Source organism: Xyrauchen texanus, chromosome 17 (assembly GCF_025860055.1).
Source record: "Xyrauchen texanus isolate HMW12.3.18 chromosome 17, RBS_HiC_50CHRs, whole genome shotgun sequence".
Lineage (NCBI taxonomy): Eukaryota > Metazoa > Chordata > Actinopteri > Cypriniformes > Catostomidae > Xyrauchen > Xyrauchen texanus.
In genome coordinates this window covers 40760770-40780298 of record NC_068292.1, presented here as the reverse complement: position 1 = coordinate 40780298, position 19529 = coordinate 40760770, and the positions used below count along the sequence as shown (strand labels likewise).

The window sequence follows — 19529 nt, the reverse complement described above, 5'->3', positions numbered from 1 at the left end:
GGGGAATCTGGGCCAGCAGCAAGGGCACACCGGTAGTGGAACACTCTGTACCTGATGAACAATAAAAGAGATGGACAAAGTTAACGTCTTTCCCTGAGCGCTTCAGTTTAATACTGAGACTACAAGACATCATCTCAACACTTAACGATATCTCATATTTCACAACAAAACAAAAACAAACTATGGAAACATCTGCACTTTCCATAACATTAGTAAATAAGTGTACACATACATATGTATATACATACATACATACATACACAGAAAAAATTGAATTTATAATATATATAATATATATATATATATATATATATATATATATATATATATATATATATATATATATATCACACACTCATGAATGTATATATTATAGATATAGACCTATAGATAGAGGCATTTATATAAACACCCTCATTCCATATTACATAAAATATTTGTTGATTTTGAATCAAATGCAGATCAAAATGTGTGCTTATTAAATTGCATATTCAAAATAAAATAAAAATTAAGATATGCTTAACAAGTATTACTCCTTGATTCCTCACGTAAAGATAACCAAATGCAAATGTATCACTCTCATACATCTAAACAGAGAAACACATTACAGTTCCATGAGCTGAAACTACTCTGCCAAGCCATTTTCATCTCTCGCTCTTACGAGCTGTTGGATTCTATGGTCTTCGGTATTGGTGTTGTGTAGAGAATCACCCCTGGGTGCTTCAACAGTAAAAGAGCTGATTTTCCTGTTTATTCTCCTAAAAAGGGAATATATCCCTACTAAATGAGTGGCACTCACAAAAGCATCTTTTTCAAGATGCCTTTTCATTTGTGTGTTATTCCTGGTTGCGGTCGTTATCTCTCTGCTTCTGATGGCCACGATAGCTGTCTCAGGTGTCTGGGTGCTTCCCAGGTGGAGACCTTGAGGACCTGCGAGTGCCTCGAGTTGACGCAAAGGTGCATTTTAGCGAGTGTTCAGCATCAAGACTGGTTCGCGGCAGTAGACCTAAAGGACGCGTACGTTCACGTCTCGATTTTACCTCGACACAGACCCTTCCTAAGGTTCACGTTCGACAGTCAGGCGAGATGGGCATGGCGCCACGGCACATACCGCATACTCGTCCCGCAGGCCTGTTGCCGTCTTTTCAACCCTTTGTCCAACCTAGCGTTCCTGCGGGCAGGAGTTCCCCTAGGCCAGGTCTCCAGGCACGTTGTGGTTTTGACGGACCCCTCCAAGTGTGGCTGGGGCACCGTGTGCAATGGGATCACATCCGCTGTTCCATGGACTGGCCCGCCTGCATTGGCACGTCAACTTCCTCGAGTTGCTAGCGGTATTACTTGACCTGTGGAGGATTTTGCCACTGTCTCACACCGCCAGTCCAAATAACACAGTTCAGTATTTGTGGTGTTTTCCATAGGGACCCCTAGTATCACTTCATCGACACAACGTTGAGTGAGTGACAGAAGGGGAATGTCTCGGTTACTAACGTAACCTCCATTCCCTGATGAAGTGAACAAGACATTATGTCCTTCCTGCCACATCTCTGAACTACCCTCTGAAATGACCAGGACCTTGTCTCAGCTCCTCAGTGCGAAACCTGAATGAGTGGCTGCATTTTACCTCCTTTTATACCTGTATGTCCGGGGGAGTGGCATGCAAATTCCACTCTTCAATTTTCATTGGCCTTTTCTCAAAAGATCAGAGATGAATGGCTCTTCCACGACCCCTAGTGTCACTTCATCGACACAACGTCTCGTTCCCTCCATCAGGGAATGGAGGTTACGTTAGAAACCGAGACGTTATCTTTCAGACCATTATTAACAACATTTTACATTCACCTTTTCACCATCACAGCCCTGTAACAAAGCTTGTGCATGCGAAACACTCAATATGGCGGTTACACGGTGAAATACTCAAACATGAAATAACATACCATTCACTTTTTCAGTGTTCTAACATCACCTTGTAAAACATATTTTCAATACCTGAAATTGTACAGATGTACATTATAAAGATATGAATCTGGTCCCTTGGTTACATTTTGGTACCAGAAGTGGGGTTTCTGACAGTTTGGAGCTCTTAGGTGTTTAGTGCGGGGTTTTTTTTTTCCTGGAATACGGTAGTGGTGGGTACGTGAGCTGCAGAGACCCAGAGTGGAGGTGGTCAACCGTTCCTGTGAGTGTCCAGTGTGACGACATTGGCTGAGGGTTCGTGACCAAGGGACCAGATCTTTGGAAGAGGAAGGGACATCGCCATCCGTTGACAAAGCTCATGAACGTGCTGTCTACTAGAAGACTGTTTTGTGTTTCCTGCTAGAAGAGGAACCTATACAGACGTTCTTGATCACATATCCTTTGAACTGAAAGAGAGAAAAAAAAGACATTAAAAAGACATTTCAATTTAATTCACCATGTCACAGTCTGATGATGAATATCCAGTAATACAGGGTTCTGCTAGCGAACAGGGTGTAAGTCATGACATGGGTGATGTGCAAGGACAAATTCAAGAGCTCAGCAGAAAGCATGCTGAAGCTATGGCAGCTATTGCTAACCTAAATAGGGAGCCAACTAGGTCTTACATATATGTGCCAAGGGAGCGCCACATTCAGTCTTTCAGTGGCGAGTTTAGCAAAGATGGTAGGAATGTAGATGAATTCGTTGAAGAAGTGGAAAGGGTGTTGCTTGTAAGAAACCAGACTTCAGAAGACCAAACTGACTTTGTTCTTTCCCTATTGAAAGGTGCTGCTTTGGAAGAGGTTAGGTTAAGGGGGGGGCAACCTCAGCGGGCAGGAGACATCTTCGCCTACCTTAGGGAGGCCTTTAGGGAAAAGCGTAGTCTTGCGCAGTTATTGCAGACTTTCTATACCCTTAAACAGTTAGAAGGTGAAGACCTTCGTGCATACTCTTATGCCTTGTCGCAAACATTGAACTCTGTTTTGAAGCAGTCTCCCGATGCGGTTGCAAATGTAAATGTTGCTTTACGAGACCAGTTCATTGAGGGAGTAAGAGATGCCATACTTCGAAGAGAACTCCGTAAGTTGGTTAGGAACAAGAAACAGTCAACTTTGATCGAAGTAAGAGATGAAGCTTTAATGTGGTCGCTTGAGGATCCCAAACTGCGGGCCAGCAAAGTAGTTCTTAACCGTAGTGTAAGCTCCGAAGTTACAGAAGCCCAGCGTGCGGCTATGGTGATGCCTACAGCGAGCTCTGTTATGCTTGACGAAGTTTTAAAATTAGTGGCGGAACAAGGCAAAGCCATTGGGGAGTTGACTCAAGCTGTTCAGAAACTGACTTCACATTGCGCTAAGCCTGAATCTGTGAATTGTACTAAATCTAAGATGCTGCCTAGGTTTACTGGTGACGGCCAGCCTATATGCTTTAAGTGTAATGGGGTGGGGCACATAGCCAAAAACTGTGAGAAGAAATAAGCAAAGAATCAATGACGATGCGTCATCGTCCATGCCAGAGGGAAATGCACACCCTCGGTCGCTGTGAGCCAGGCGATGCGAGGGTAACCTGTTGGCTCAACTCCCAAGGACTCAGATCGTGATCGACTACTCAAACATGCGGTGGGGAGATGTCCTGTAATTGACTTGAAAATTGGGGGAGTGGGTGTTTCGTGTTTACTTGACACAGGGAGCCAAGTCAGTACAATTACAGAACATTTCTTCAAAGAGCACTTAGCAGGTGAAGCAGGTGATATGCTTTCCACATCCGGTTGGCTAAAAATTACTGCCGCAAATGGTTTAGACATCCCATACCTTGGCTATCTTGAGCTACCAGTTGAAACTATGGGTATCACACTGCCAGAGTGTGGCTTTCTAGTAGTCCGGGATGCACAAAGTTCTTCAGCCCTGCCAACTCTCATTGGCATGAATATCATAGGCAGATGTAGACCGTTAGTTCATGCGGAGTTCGATACCACCTTAGGAGGGGAGTTGCAGTCTGACTGGAGAGAGGCTTTCCAGCAGATGCAAAGTGCCAGTCCACTTGAGAAACGGTTTGTTGGACGGGTAGCTGGTAAAGAGATGGTGCACATACCTGCTTCATCGATTGCAACTCTAATGGTCAGGGGAATTAAGAGTTCATTACCCGTGGATTCAAAACTGTTGTTGGAACCTGGAAATTCACCTTTACCTGGGGGCTTGATCGTGGTACCTTCCCTTGTGTCTACCGTAAAACCAGCGTTTCCCATACAAGTTGTAAATCTCTCCACAGAGGATGTATGGTTGCAGCCCAATACCCGGCTGGGTACTCTCTGTCCTGTTGAATCCTTAAGTCCAACTGAGGGTTGTGAAGTGAAGTTCCAGAGAATCTCGGATGGAGTGGAAGAGATAACTGTAAACGCAGAAGAGAGACAGGTATTGGCAGATACCTTAACAGACTTTCTTAGCAAGCTACAGTTAGGTGGTACCGCTGAGCAACAGGTGGAGCTTAAATCTTTGCTACTGAGGTATGTGGATGTGTTTGCGATGGACGATGAAGAACTAGGGTTCTCTGACATAGTGCAGCATGAGATCCATCTGGTAGATGATGTTCCTATTGCTCAGCCCTATCGGCGCATTCCACCAACCCAGTATGGTGAGGTCAGGGAGCATATCACCAAGCTTCTTAAGAAGGGGGTTATCAAACCCAGCAATAGTGCTTATGCATCGCCCATAGTACTCGTGAGGAAGACAGATGGTAGTCTGAGACTATGTGTCGACTACAGACAGTTGAACTCCAAAACTAAACGAGATGCCTTTCCTTTGCCCCGCATTGACGAGAGTTTTGATGCATTACAAGGTGCAAAGTTCTTCTCAACTATTGATTTGGCTAGTGGGTATCATCAGGTGGCGGTGCGTGAGAGAGACCAGCCAAAGACAGCATTCACTACCCCGTTTGGTATATTTGAATACTCTCGTATGCCTTTCGGGGTCTGTAATGGACCATCCACGTTCCAGCGTCTTATGACATCCACAATGGGAGACTTGATCTTCCAAATCCTTTTAGTCTATCTGGATGATATCCTTGTATATTCATCTAATTTCCAGGAACATCTCCAGAGACTGGAGGTCGTTTTCAGTAGATTGAAGGAAATGGGGCTCAAGGTTAAGCTTGAAAAATGCCATTTTCTCCAAGAAGAAGTAAAATTCTTGGGTCATCAAATATCTGCTCAAGGCATTGGTACTGACCCTGGTAAAACTGAAGCTGTGAGACAATGGAAACCACCTGGTACAGTAAAGGAGTTGAGATAATTCATAGGCTTCTGTAATTATTACAGAAAGTTCATTGAAGGATTTTTCAAAATTGCCGGCCCTCTTCATGATTTAGTGAGCTTGTGCCTGAAACAGCACAGAATTGTGAGAAAGCCTGAGTTTTGCTCATTGTGGTCAGCAGGGTGTCAGACAGCCTTTGATCTTTTGAAAGAGAAGCTTACATCCGCTCCGATATTGGGCTATGCAGATTTTTCTCTTCCATTTATAGTGGAGATGGATGCTAGTAGTGAAGGACTAGGTGCAGTCCTATACCAGCAACAAGGTGACTGTAAGAGAGTGATTGCCTATGCTAGTAGAAGGCTGCGAAATGCAGAGAAGAACGACCGGAACTATAGTAGTATGAAGCTTGAACTACTAGCTCTCAAATGGGCTGTTTCTGAAAAATTCCGGGGGTATTTGTTAGGCTCAAAATTTGTAATTATCACTGATAACAATCCATTATGTTATCTGAAAACAGCGAAACTAGGTGCTATTGAGCAAAGGTGGGTGGCTCAATTAGCTGTTTTCGATTTTGAGGTTAAGTACCGGCCCAGACGGCATAATGCTGCTGCTGATGCCCTCTCTAGGCAGCCATTAGCAGGGGAGCCTGCCAGTTCTGAGGATGCTGAATTCGATGATTGTGTTGCCATTTGTAATGTGATTAACAAGTGTACACCTTTGGATGTGGAATTGTTGACAGCTGGTGATCAGTGCTGTAAAGTGAGTCAGATCCGTGCTTTAGAGTATGGAGCCAGAGTGGAAGGGACTGATTTTCAGCAAGGTACATTTACACTTCCGGGCTATACCAAAGCTCAGTTAAAGGATTTCCAGCTAAACGATTCGATTATCTGCTCTTTCAGGGAGTTTTGGAATCATAAGCGAAAGCCATCCGGTCAGCAACGATACCATCTATCTAAGCCTGTATTGTCACTGTTAAAGCAGTGGAAACATATTAGAGAGTCAGATGGGTTGCTCTATCGTGTCGTGGAGGATCTTCGTCTCGGTGAGTGCCAGCAGCTGCTCCTGCCGGCCTGTTTAAAAGATCAAGTCCTTGCAAGTGTCCATGATAAGATGGGACATCAGGGTATTGAACGTACACTCAACCTGTTAAGGCAGAGATGCTTCTGGGTTGGCCTGTACGAAGATGTGGAGAGGTGGGTCAAACAGTGTCAACTGTGTTTTCTAACCAAGATGCCGCAGCCGAGAATCCGTCCTCCTATGAAACCGTTCTTAGCTTCAAGGCCTTTGGAAGTGGTGGCGGTGGATTATACAGTCCTCGAACCTGCCACAGATGGTCGGGAGAATGTGTTGATCGTAACCGATGTGTTTACCAAATTTACACAGGCATTCCCCACCCGAGACCAGCGAGCTGATACCACAGCCAAGATTCTACTGGAAGAGTGGTTCATGAAGTATGGAGTACCAGAGAGGTTACATTCAGATCAGGGAAGGAACTTTGAGAGTGAGGTGATAGCTGAATTGTGTCGACTGTATGGAGTGAGGAAAACACGCACGACTCCTTACCGTCCCCAAGGTAATGCACAGTGCGAGCGATTTAACAGGATGCTCCATGAGTTGCTAAGAACATTACCTCCTGAGAAGAAAAGGCGTTGGCCAGAACACCTCCCTGAGTTAATCTATGCGTACAATGTAACCCCACATTCAACAACTGGGTACTCACCCTATTTCTTGCTGTTTGGTGTGGAACCACGTCTTCCCATCGATGCTCTTTTGGGACAGGAACAAGATGGGGATAGGAAACAGGATTGGTTAGCAATTCACCAAAATCGACTCAGATAAGCTCACGAGAAAGCGAGAGAATATGCGGAGCACAAGGCATTGTCATTATTTGAATACCTGTTTTGACGTATTCAAATATGTGGTACCATATTTTGATTTGGTATTGAGTAATATAGTTAAATCTGATCTATAGCAAGGGATTTCACAGTATTTCAGTGTGAATTGAGTTTTGTGGATTTGCCATTTATCCACTGGTTAAAATCTAGTTTTGTGATATTTGATTATATGTCATTTTCAAATTTACTGTGAAGTGTATCCGCAATTTGTTTTTGTTTAACTAGTGAAATCAAATATTTTTTTGTTGTGAAATCTCTATACAAGTTAAACTTTTTTTCTTCAATTAGACTTTTATGTGTCTAATTGTGCTCCCTTCGACCGCTGTCACTTATTTACAACAGCAGTCAGAATAAAAACCCCAATAAAAAAACATAATTTGCTTCCGGTGTGTATTTTTTCCCCATTACACCCGGTTACATCAAGTTGAAGCCATTTTATTTATGTGACAAATTTTACAATTAAACTGGATATTTCTGGAGAATAGTTGTAGGGTGTGACTTGAATTTATCCATCAGAAGTTAATTTAACACCTTAAGGAGACCAAGCAGTATTAAGGTTAAGAGTGAAGCAATGGTTCGAGTGCAGATTCATTAGAGACTCCTGCTAGCATTTTTTTATCTCTATCCCTGTAATTGCTTCAAACCTGAATTTGACTATTTCCACCGAGCTACTTATATTGTGAGAGAAAAGGGAGCAATCCTGCCATCTATTAGTCTTGTTTTTAAAAATTTTTTTTTCTCAAGTGTACACACGGTAATTCTTCACTTTACTCAGCCGATGGAGACTACTCGCTGCTTTTAGACAGGGAATTTTAATAAGCAGCCTCTCTTCACCCGTCAGCCTTTCAATGTGATGAATAATATTAAAGTTTTTACCGGCTCAGTTTTATTCAGGCACATTTTCAATTCAAAATAATGCAAACATCAAAAAACAGGCTTGAAAAGAAGCTTATCTAAATTGAATTAAAGAGCCTGTGTGTGTTCCTAGATATACATGAGAGATGTTGTGTCATACCATCTTAAGATGTGGAAAGCTACACATTTTACAAAGGGGCTAGCTGGCAGCTCATCTAGTCGAGAAGTTGGACTTGAAGAAAGAAAGAAAGCTGAAGTGTTTGTTTATTTATTTATTATGTAAAACAATGAATATTCACAATATAGTCACAATGATCATGCTGGCGATGTAAAATGAAGTAGCATTGTAAATATTGTGATGATTTTAATAGCATTTTATTTGTCCTAAAGAGCAATTCCTTAGACTAGTTTGGCAATTTTTTCTTGTCTTGCAACTTCGAGTATTAGGGTAAGACAGAAATGTTTAATAGCATCTTGGATTTAAACTTCAAAAGCAAAAACGCTGTTAGAGTTGGTAAGATCAATCAATGTCTGTGAATCAGTTCGTAATATTGAGATAATGTATCAAATAAGGCCAAAAAGCATAAAATATTGAGACATTAGCTGTTTCTCTCAGCGATATATGGTAGTGCAACATTTCCAGAGGTGATCTGACCAACATTCACCAAATAAAAGGCCAACTAGCTCTTTATTAAAGGAAACTACACCATGGTCCTTTCAAAAACACAGCTTATGTATAATAATAATGTGAACATTGCTTACAGCAGACAATTAAAGTTTGTCTTGAAGTTTATTGCTGAAAGCATTGAATTTGTTACACAAGCAGTGCTTTAAAGGACTCGAGTTTAGAGATGTAATCTCTTTAATTTTGCCTTGTATGAGGTCCTTTTCCTCTGTGCTGGAATTCACCCACGCAACACTTGTTTCACATGACATCCTCAAAGTGGGTTACAATCAGACCCGCATGAGTCTGTGCCCATAGAAATTCACAGAAGGCTCTGCAGACAATTAGAACGCCTACACATGCCTCAATAAATTTGTTTGTTTATTAAATATTTGGGCTTTTTGATTATCCTAATGCTAGCTCAGCTCATTTTCTTTTTAGCATTTTTAAATCCAGTCCGCTGAGTTCAAAAAATCCCACCTAATTATCGTCTGACTGCTCATTATCCTGCTTATTACACAACTATTAGCCAAATAAATACATAAATAGACATGAAACATTCATTTGATTTAAAATGACTTCATTAGCTTACTTGAAGAGATTGCGGAGTGATACGAGAAGTAGGAAAGATGTACGGTATAACCGGTCCGATATCACTTTATCCCAGATATATGGTCATTATTCAGAAATGCCAAACCGCTGAATGGCACAACTGACCAATCAGATTTGAGTATTCCAGAGACTGGAATATGATATAGTATAATATAATGTAATATATAGTGCTTTAAAACATGAATTATGAATGTAATGTAAATTATATTAAACATAGATTTTTGACTAAGGTAAAATCAGCTTAGACCTCAGAAAGAAAATTGTGGACCTCAACAAGTCTGGATCATCCTTGCCTGAAGGTACTACGCTTATCTGAACAAACAATAGTACGCAAGTATAAACACCATGGGACCATGCATCCATCATACCACTCAGGAAGAAGATGTATTATTTCTCTTAGAGATAAACATAATTTGGTGCAAAAAGGGCAAATCAATCCCAGAACAACAGCAAAGGACCTTGTGAAGATGCTGGAGGAAACAGGTAGACAAGTATCTATATCCACAGTAAAACAAGTCCTATATCGACATAACCTGAAAGGCTGCTAAGCAAGGAAGAAGCCAATGCTCCAAACCCACCATGAAAAAGCCAGACTTCAGTTTGCAAGTGCACCTCTGGTCTGATGAAACAAAAATTGAACTTTTTGACCATAATGATCATCGTTATGTTTGGATGAAAAAAGGTGAGGTATACAAGCCGAAGAACACCATCCCAACTGTGAAGCATGTGGGTGGCAGCGTCATGTTGTTGGGGTGCTTTGCTGCAGGAGGGACTGGTGCACTTCACAAAATAAAAGGCATCATGAAGAAGAAACATTATGTGGATATATTGAAGCAGCATCTCAAGACATCAGCCATGAAGTTAAAGCTCAGTCGCAAATAGGTCAAATGGACAATGACTCCAAGCATACCTATATAAAATTGTGGCAAAATGGCTTAAGGACAACAAAGTCAAGGTATTAGAGTGGCCATCACAAAGCCCTGACCTCAATCTGATAGAACATTTGTGGGCAGAACTGAAAAAGCATGTGCGAACGCTGAGGCCTGCAAATCTGGCTCATTTATACCAGTTCTGTGAGGATGAATGGACCAAAATTCCAGCAACTTTTTGTGAGAAGCTGGTGGAAGGCTAAGTATGTAAACTTCAGGCTTCAACTGTATCTATATATGATGGATAGATAGATGGATGGATGGATGGATGGATGGATGGATTCATCCTGTCTGATCTCTTCAATGTTTGTTGGCTGATGTTTTTGTTCTGCAGAGGTTGAGTGCGGTCACCCTGGTTCTCCTCCTCATGCTGTTGTGATCGGAGACAAATTCACCTTCGGCTCCACAGTGCACTACAGGTGTTTAGACAACAGAGATTTGATTGGTGAGTCTACACGGACCTGTCAGCTGAATGCCCAATGGAGCGGCTCGCAGCCACATTGCTCAGGTAAGACTGCCCACCAAAGATGCATCCAGGATCCCGATAGATTTTAAGAGGTTTCTTGTTTTAACATCTGATTGGATGAGTTGCATTGGAAGCCATTATTTGCACACGTGTGACTGTCCAATTGAAAATACAGACCCCATGAAATCAAATGTAAAAACTGTAATACAGTGCCACTCATGGCTTATTGCTTTCTTCTAAGAATACACTATTTACAGAAGCTTTGCTGTTAGTAATTTGTACAGTATCTGCTAGTTCAAACCTGTTTCCCACACTTGCATTTGAAGGAGAAATCACACATTTGAATGAGCACATTCTTGAATGAAAGCTTATCTTTGTCTTCTCTCTTATTTCTTGTCGTTATCTGTCAGTTTAACATGAGTTAATTAAGTTGAGCTGAATAATGACATCTGTCTCTGCGTGTGAAACAGCCTGTGACACACAAGCTGTCTCATTCCACACAGATTAAAAGTTCACCCAAAAATGAAAATTCTGTCATCATTTATTCACATTCATGTTGTTCCAAATCAGTATGACAAACCAGTCTGAAACACAAGAGGAATTTTCTCATTGCTCTTTTCCTAACAATGCTGTCAAGCTCCAGAAAGAACAAAAAAAGCAACATAAAATGAGTCCATGCATTATTTTCAACAACTCTTTCTTGAATATGTTATATTAATGCTAATTAAACATTCTCATTTCCAACATGATAACTGGAAACCACTCGCATGAAACGTGATTAGGCAGAGTGACAGCAGTGACAACTGATACTTGTACAAATACTTGTGTGTAACATTTATCATGGAATAATACCTACTTACTGTTTGCTATATAAAAACCGTAATATGCAGTATAGATGTACTGCATAGTATTCACTAGGGACATTTTCAATGGATAGTTCACCCAAAAATGAAAATTCCATCCATCCATCTTCAACCGCTTATCCGAAGTCGGGTCGCAGGGGCAGCTGCTCCAGCAGGGGGCCCCAAACTTCCCTATCCCAAGCCACATTAACCAGCTCTGATTGGGGGACCCAGAGGCGTTCCCAGGCCAGTGTGGAGATGTAATCTCTCCACCTAGTCCTGGGTCTTCCCCGAGGCCTCCTCCCAGCTGGACGTGCCTGAAACACCTCCCTAGGGAGGCGGCCAGGGGGCATCCTTACCAGATGCCCAAACCACCTCAAAATGAAAAATGAAAATTCAATCCAGGAAAAATGTCGTGCTCTCTGTTCTCGACACCATGACAGTGGATAGTGTCCATCTTGTCAAGCTTCAAATTATGCAAATTCACAAGTATGATAAATAATTACATATGACTCATGCCTTGTCCTGAAGGCATACAATTTTACAAGTTTAGTTGAGCAACAAACCAAAATCTAATGTAATATTATTGCAAAAATGTTGGCCGTGGTCCCTGAGACGTATCAAACGACGTTAAACTTGATGCAGGTTTGCATTGACATGCCCTTAAAAACATCCTTCTATCTTGGACAGACATGAATTCAATTGCAAAATAGATTTCTATTGACTGTAGGCCAATGATACTGTAGGCTTATTTTCAGTAATATGGAATAAATATTATATTGCCTTCTAAAGCCACTTTTTGTGTTGTCTTATCAATGCTATACTCACCTGTCAGAATAATGTAATGCATTTTAATTATCTGAATTATTATATTTATAATATGTACTATATTTATAATTATTTAAATACAGTATAACCATAATGATGGCACTTTAAAATAATGTTGCATTTGTTAACATTAGTTAATGTCATTAGTTAACATGAACTAAGAATGAACAACAATTTTACACCACCTAATAATCTTGGTTTATGTTAATTGCAACATTTAGTAATACTTTTTTCAGTAATACGTATATGTATTAACATGATTTAATACATTATGAAGTAACATTAACTAACAATGAACAATTATGTTTAAACAAAATAAACATTAACTGAATTATAGATTAAACTGAAAATATATATTGTTAATTGTTAGTGCATGATACCTCATGCATTTACTAATGTTATCAAATGTAACCTTATTATAAAGTGCTAACACTATAATTATTTAATAATTAATTCATTGCAATTAATTTGATTAATTAATCGCATATCTTGTAATTCATTTGTTTAAACATCTTTATCGATTGGGAGACCTAATTAAAATTAATCAATATTTTAAACTATAATGCTGGATTATCACATATGTTACGCTATCGTTCGCATCAAATTACCATTTCAGAGGTAAAACTATTGTTTTATGCTTTTAATCCATTTTTGCTCTAAAATAGCAAATAATAGGAATATTCCGAGTTCAATACAAGAAGTTAAGCTCAACTGACAGCATTTGTGGGATAATGTTGATTACCACAAGAAAATGTAATAAATTGTAATAAAGTTACAAAAATGGACTCATCCCTCCTTTTCTTTAAAAGAAAGCAAAAATCAAGTTTACAATGCGGCACTTACAATGGAAGTGAATGAGGCCAATTTCTGGTGGGTATAAAAGCAGAAATGTGAATCTTGTAATTTTATAAAGGCATGCATTAATTCTTCAGTTAAAACTCCTGCATCATTTTTGAGCTATAAAGTTGTTTAAAGCTCAAAAAAGATAATCTAAAGATCATTTTTACAGTCAATTTAGGGTTATTAGGTTTGTTGACATTACATTGTCATGGCAGCAAAGTTGTAAAATTGGTTTTAACTTTACACATAGAAGGTTAGTAAGTTATTATATCACCCTAAAATCATGTTTACACATGTACCAATTACATCTTGTGGCTATAGTAACAGTGAGAATTTAAAAGATTAAAGATTGGCCCCATTCACTTCCATTGTAGGTGCCTCACTGAAACCTCGATTTTTGCTTTTATTTTTAAAGAAAAGGACGGATGAGTTCTGGTAATCAACATTGTACCACAAATGCTGTCGATTAAGCTTAACTTGTATTGAACCTGGAATATTCTTGGCATTCCAATCAAATAAGGAGTCAAGAAAAAGATTTTAAAAATCACAGCTGATATTCTTTGGGCTTCATTTGTCCCACTGGACATGGAAGGTCAACGTTGTGTGCACATCCTTTCTCTTTGTCTTGCAAGAAGAATTTTAGTAGAAACATCATCCAGAATTGATACTTAAAAGAAACATAACTGAGGACTTGATTAAGTCTCTTGAGCTATAAAAGAGCAACCTCTGAGCATAGAAATTCCTCTGTGCGCTCACTCTCTCTCTCTCTCTCTCTCTCTCTCTCTCTCTCTCTCTCTCTCTCTCTCTCTCTTTCTTTCTGTGTCCTCCTCTGTTTCTCTCTGTCTGTGTCTCTCTCTTCCCCCTCTCTCTCTCTCTCTCTCTCAAGTGTTACTTCTGTATTCTGTGTGAACATGTTCACCTCAGGAGGTTTGATGACTGAGACTGTGTTTTGGATTTCTAGGACACTCGACTGTATCCAGTCTCTTGAGCCTTGAATTTGTTGGGGTTTTTCTGGAAGTATATGAGACAAAGCAGGTTTTTCTTGTTTTATGAAAGTTTTAGAATCCTGTCGATTTCCTGCTAGTTGCAGTTACATCCTGGCTATTTTTAAAGTGATTCCAGCTGCATGTTTTTGTTTAGGATAAAGGCCCTGAAGGGCCTGGTTTTGTGGGGTTTTACGCATTTTACCCACTGCAAAACATTATTTGGTTAAACAAATTTCACTACTGACACAAAGCCAATATGGCCAGCGCAACATGACAAAATGTGTATGGAAAACAAAACCAATAGCTCTCCGAGCTGCCAGGTGAATCAGTTTGTTATGTAACGAACTTCACAGCCTTATTATTCACCGTTAAGCTTCTGGTGGGCTGACTTTATCAAGGATTCACACCTCAGTGCTGTTCCAATTAGTGATAACTGTAACTGCTAACAGCAGTCAATGACTTCACCTGTACAGAAGAGCCTAATGCGGGTTCTATAATACATCAGCATGTACAGTATATGCCTCACACAATGACCTCAGAGGTGCCCACTGTTCATCAAACTGCACGAAATCTTAATCAGTATTTTTCTCTTGTTTTTCAGTAAAAATATCTAAACATCCTTAAATATACTTGTTTTCAGAGAATGTACCTTGAATTAATTTTTATTTTAGGTAAAGGCTAGTTGCACTAAGTGAAAATAGCAACAAAAAGCATCTTTGTACTAAGTGCAATATTTTGTGTACACCTAATTTTATACTACGATACAGTATAGTGTAAGTAAGTGCAGTAGCCATAGTGTCACCTTAGTATTTTGTAGTAAAATCATAGTAACTTCAAAATTGAGCATGGCTACTTTATGAACACCATATTACTGTAGCGACAACATAGTTAACTGCATTCAAACTATAGCTTCCCCACAAAACATATTACTACAATATTACTATAGTAATACAACTGTGGCAGAAGGCATAATAACCCAAGTCATCCGCAAAAGAAAAGCACATACACACTGTTGCTACACCCCACGCCACTGTAGAGATGCAAATAAGTAACTACAAGTCTTTGAGACCAATGTCCAATTAGACAAATGTGTGTTTTTCAAGCAGAGGTTTTGTATATGTTGGCTTCAAACACCCAGTTAAAAGCTCTCTGAAATAAGAATCATTTTTGTCAATTCTAAGCTTGAAACTGAAATTGTAATAGCAGCATATTTTTGCTATAGCTGTAGAGTAAAGAAGTAGACACAGTAAAACCACACTGGGATAAGTGGCATTTTTTTATTATTATTATTATTATTTAAAAATATTTGTTGGCCAAAGCAATGGTTTTACATTTTGTAGGTTACCTTTTCCAGTTTTGCTGTTTCATGAATTGTTTTGCTTCTGTTTTTTTACCATTAATATTTAGCTAAAGACCATATGATAAGCTGTTTAGTGGCAGGTTCCCAAAATTTAAACTTATGTTCAGTGTTTCTTTTTTCCTGCGCAATAATGGTGCAAATGTGCAATAGTTTTATGAAGCAAAGACTTTAAAGAACACATAGTTGATTCCTAAATTTCGGGCACATTCATTATTATTTTGTATAATTTAAACTTTTTTTTTTGTTATATGGAAGTCACAGTAAACTGACTTGGAAACTTTTAAACAGTAGGCCTTCATAACCTATTTTTTGCTATTTGTCAAATGCCTTTTATGTATATATTTTATTGTCTCCGGCTAGTCCTAGACCCAGACTTTCAATATTAATCTAAGAAAATTCATTCTAAATATACAAATTATTGCATGCATAAAACTTTGATAATCTGAACAAAGAGTGAAATAAACATGAAACATTTCAATATTTATTGTGGTAAAATAATCTTTTTTTTTTTTTTTTTTTATTGCGACCATCCCTCAGTTGTCATTTGTCCTTTCCTAAATATCCAAGTGATATTTAAATAAAACAAATAAAATTCAAGGTGAAAATTACTTGTGAGCAGAACATTTTTATTGGGCTTTATTTCCAATCAATATGTAATTTTGCCAAATTATGCCAAAAAAAAAAAAAAAAGTGTGGAAATATTATTTAATTGTGTGTATTTTTGAGAAATATTCACTGGGGGAAAAAAAGAAAAGAAAAATATGTGACACTGTTTTCTCTTATGTGAAATAACTAATGCAACTTGCTTTTTAAGGTAGTTTATTACATCTTAAAGACATGTTCCATTTTTTATGGAAAACAAGACAAAAATACTGATAAAGAAAATGATTTTTGCAGTGCATGCAGAGAAAATAACATTCAGTATTAGTTAAATGGAAACGGTGCTGTCTTTATAGCCACTTGAAGTGGGGCAGATCTTTTCCGAGGTTTGTCTGTTTGTACAACAGCAAACAAAGGTAGGACGTCGAAGTGAAGAAGGTTAATGAGCATTTCTTTTTTGTCAGAGATTCTTTGGGATAGCCTTTTGAACAGACAGGGTCTCCTGTGAATAGGGCGCTCTCTCTCTCTCTCTCTCTCTCTCTCTCTCTCTCTCTCTCTCTCTCTCTCTCTCTCTGTGTATACATGTCTCTCTCTCTCTCTCTCTGTATGCATGTCTCTCTCTGCTCCGCATCAGCATGCCTGGAATGATGTCAGAGGAGTAGGCCTACAATCTGCCCCTCACTTTCTGTGCCACAGAGTAGAAAAGGGAATGTCCCAGATTTCTATTGAACTAAACCCAAAGTCTTTGACTGGGAAAAAAATGTCAGTGCTATCATGGAGTGCTGGTGTTTTGTTTATTTCTGAACAAACCCAGGATAAGCAGCATTGGAGACACTGGCTGCATCTGTGTTATTTTTAAATGATTATTCTTTTGAATTACATGTAATAGCAGAATTCTTGGTGAAGAACTATAATACACTCCTGAAGGGAAACCATCCACCAATCAGAAAATCGTGGCCAACAATGTGCGCCAAATGAGCTCTGCAGTGATTGCCCACTTCCATGCCGCAATTGAGTCTGTCTCTCTACAAATACTTAAATTACTTATATGTTTGTATATCTCTAAATATTTTGCAATAAACTTAAATTATATTTCTTTACTTATAAGCAACAACTTTAAATCAATAGTTTTATATTTTTCCATAGTTTTTAAATCAATTGCAGTAGAGTTGGTAGAGCGGGTCGGCCACTAATCGTAGGGTTGGTGGTTCAAATCCTGGCCCACACGACTCCACATGCCGAAGTGTCCTTGGGCAAGACATTAAACCCCAAGTTGCTCCCAATGGCAGGCTAGCACCTTGCATGGCAGCTGGTGTATGAATGTGTGTGTGTGAATGGGTGAATGAGTCACAGTGTAAAGCGCTTTGAATACCGTCAAGGTTAAAAAGGCGCTATATAAGTGCAGACCATTTACCATTTAAAGGGATAGTTTACCCCGAAATGAAAATTATCTAATTATTTACCCACCCTCATGATATCCCAGGTGTGTTTACATTTGAATAAAAATAGAAAGATATCTTGTAGGTCCTTAAAATTCAAGTGGATGGTGAAAGTATAGTTAAAAAGTACTTAAATATTGATCTTTTTCACACCCAAAGTGATTGTATCGCTTTAGAAGACATTCATGTAACCGCTGGAGTCATATGGATGACGTTTATGCTGAATATCTGTTCTTCCTGGAGCTACAATATCCAAATCTTCAACCACTTGCATTTCAAGGAGCTGCTGAGATTTTTTGTATATTTTTCTTCAAAAGTTTACTGCTGAAGAAAGAAAGTCATACACAACTGACATATCATGAGGGTGAGTAAATAATAAGATGATTTTCATTTAAAGGAATAGTTCACCCCAAAATCATTTACATGCCATCCCAGATGTGTATGACTTACTTTCTTCTGCTGAACACAAACAAAGATTTTAAGAAGAATATCTCAGCTCTGTAGGTCCATACAATACAAGTGAATGGGTGTCAAAAATCACATAAAGGCAGCATAAAAGTAATCAATAAGACTCCAGTGGTTAAATCCATGTCTTCGGAAGAGATATGATAGGTGTGAGTGAGAAACAAATTAATAATTAAGTTTGCCTCCCTGCCCAGTATGTGACGATATGCATGAAGAATGTGAATCGTCAAAAGCAAAAGCAAAAATAATGTGAAAGTGAAAGTGGAGATTTATTGTAATAAAAAATAAATAAAAAAAGGTTCTCACCCACACCTATCATATCACTTCTGAAGACATAGATTCAAACACTGGAGCCTCATGGATTACTTTTATGCTGCTTTAATGTGGTTTTGTAGCTTCCAAATTTTGGTAACCATTTTCTTGCATTGTGAGAACCTACAGAGCCCAGATAAACTTCTAAAAATCTTAATTTGTGTTCAGCAGAAGCAAGAAAGTCATACAAATCTGGGATGGATTGAGGATGAGTAAACAATAAGAGAATTTTCATTTTTGGGTGAACTATTCCTTTAAGGGCACAGTCTTGTGTCTTTTGGTCTTATTTTCAAATGCTTTGCCTCAAATCAAAATTTGTAATGTTTTGAGTGGCTCGCTTTGGAGCTGGGGAAATGAGTGGGGAAAATACTCCTGGAACCAAGTGACTGAAAGAAATGGACGGGCACTGTTGTGCTCCATTGAAACAGTCTGAATGGGACATAACAAACGGCTCGCCCCTTTTTTAGGGATAGCCAATATGCTTTAGTTTTGTCACAGCCATTAATCATGATTTGCTTTTTTCTTGTCCATTGCAAGGGATGTGACATCTTGAGAACTTTTGATTGGACACATTTTGTTTTGTAATGGGTAAATATTTTATAAACATTTGGTACAGTCTGACATTGTCAGCCGAAATGTTATATTCATCTACTAAAATTTAGATTAGTCATCTCGTGGGTTTGCCAGTGTTTGCTGAGTCTGGGCTTTCTGATTGGCCTCAGGTTGCTCGTACATGTAATTATAACGCTTTGATTTTTGGGTCATCAGCTGACTGTAACACCACTCAAGGCTTGTTCCATCCAGCTCTGTACAATGAATATTTTACCATAATCATTTATGGTAATCGTTTATGCTGGCGACCGTTAGATGATAATTGATAGTCTGTTAGTTATCACACTGTCATTTGGAAAAGTGTTGCATTTCTCACACCCCCGCAAAGCATCTTCATGCCAGTAATAGCAGATATAATTTAGTCCTTAATTGTTTCTACTGAGAATTTGGCTAAAATCTGATATTTAGTACTTTAGAATGTGATCTGTTAATATTTCTGTAGCATTACCCTAGCTAGCATATGTATTTTAGAGGGTTATTTCTCAGAAAATACTGTTATTATTTACTCAAAAAGGAACACAAAACTAGCTGATGGCATATAGGGACAAGTGGATCCAAAAAGGACAAAAAACATCATAAAAGTAGTCCATATGACTTGTGAGCTATATGTCAAGTCATCTGAAGGT

At 38.9% G+C, this 19529-nt stretch overlaps 1 protein-coding gene across 1 annotated transcript in view; it reads left to right on the top strand.

The window, feature by feature from the left end:
- LOC127657696 (CUB and sushi domain-containing protein 3-like) overlaps positions 1 to 19529 on the top strand; it is a 390710-nt gene that overhangs the window by 306092 nt on the left and 65089 nt on the right. Inside the window, 1 exon segment of the mRNA XM_052146537.1 lies at positions 10488 to 10661. Within this exon segment, the coding sequence (XP_052002497.1) occupies positions 10488 to 10661 (174 nt within the window).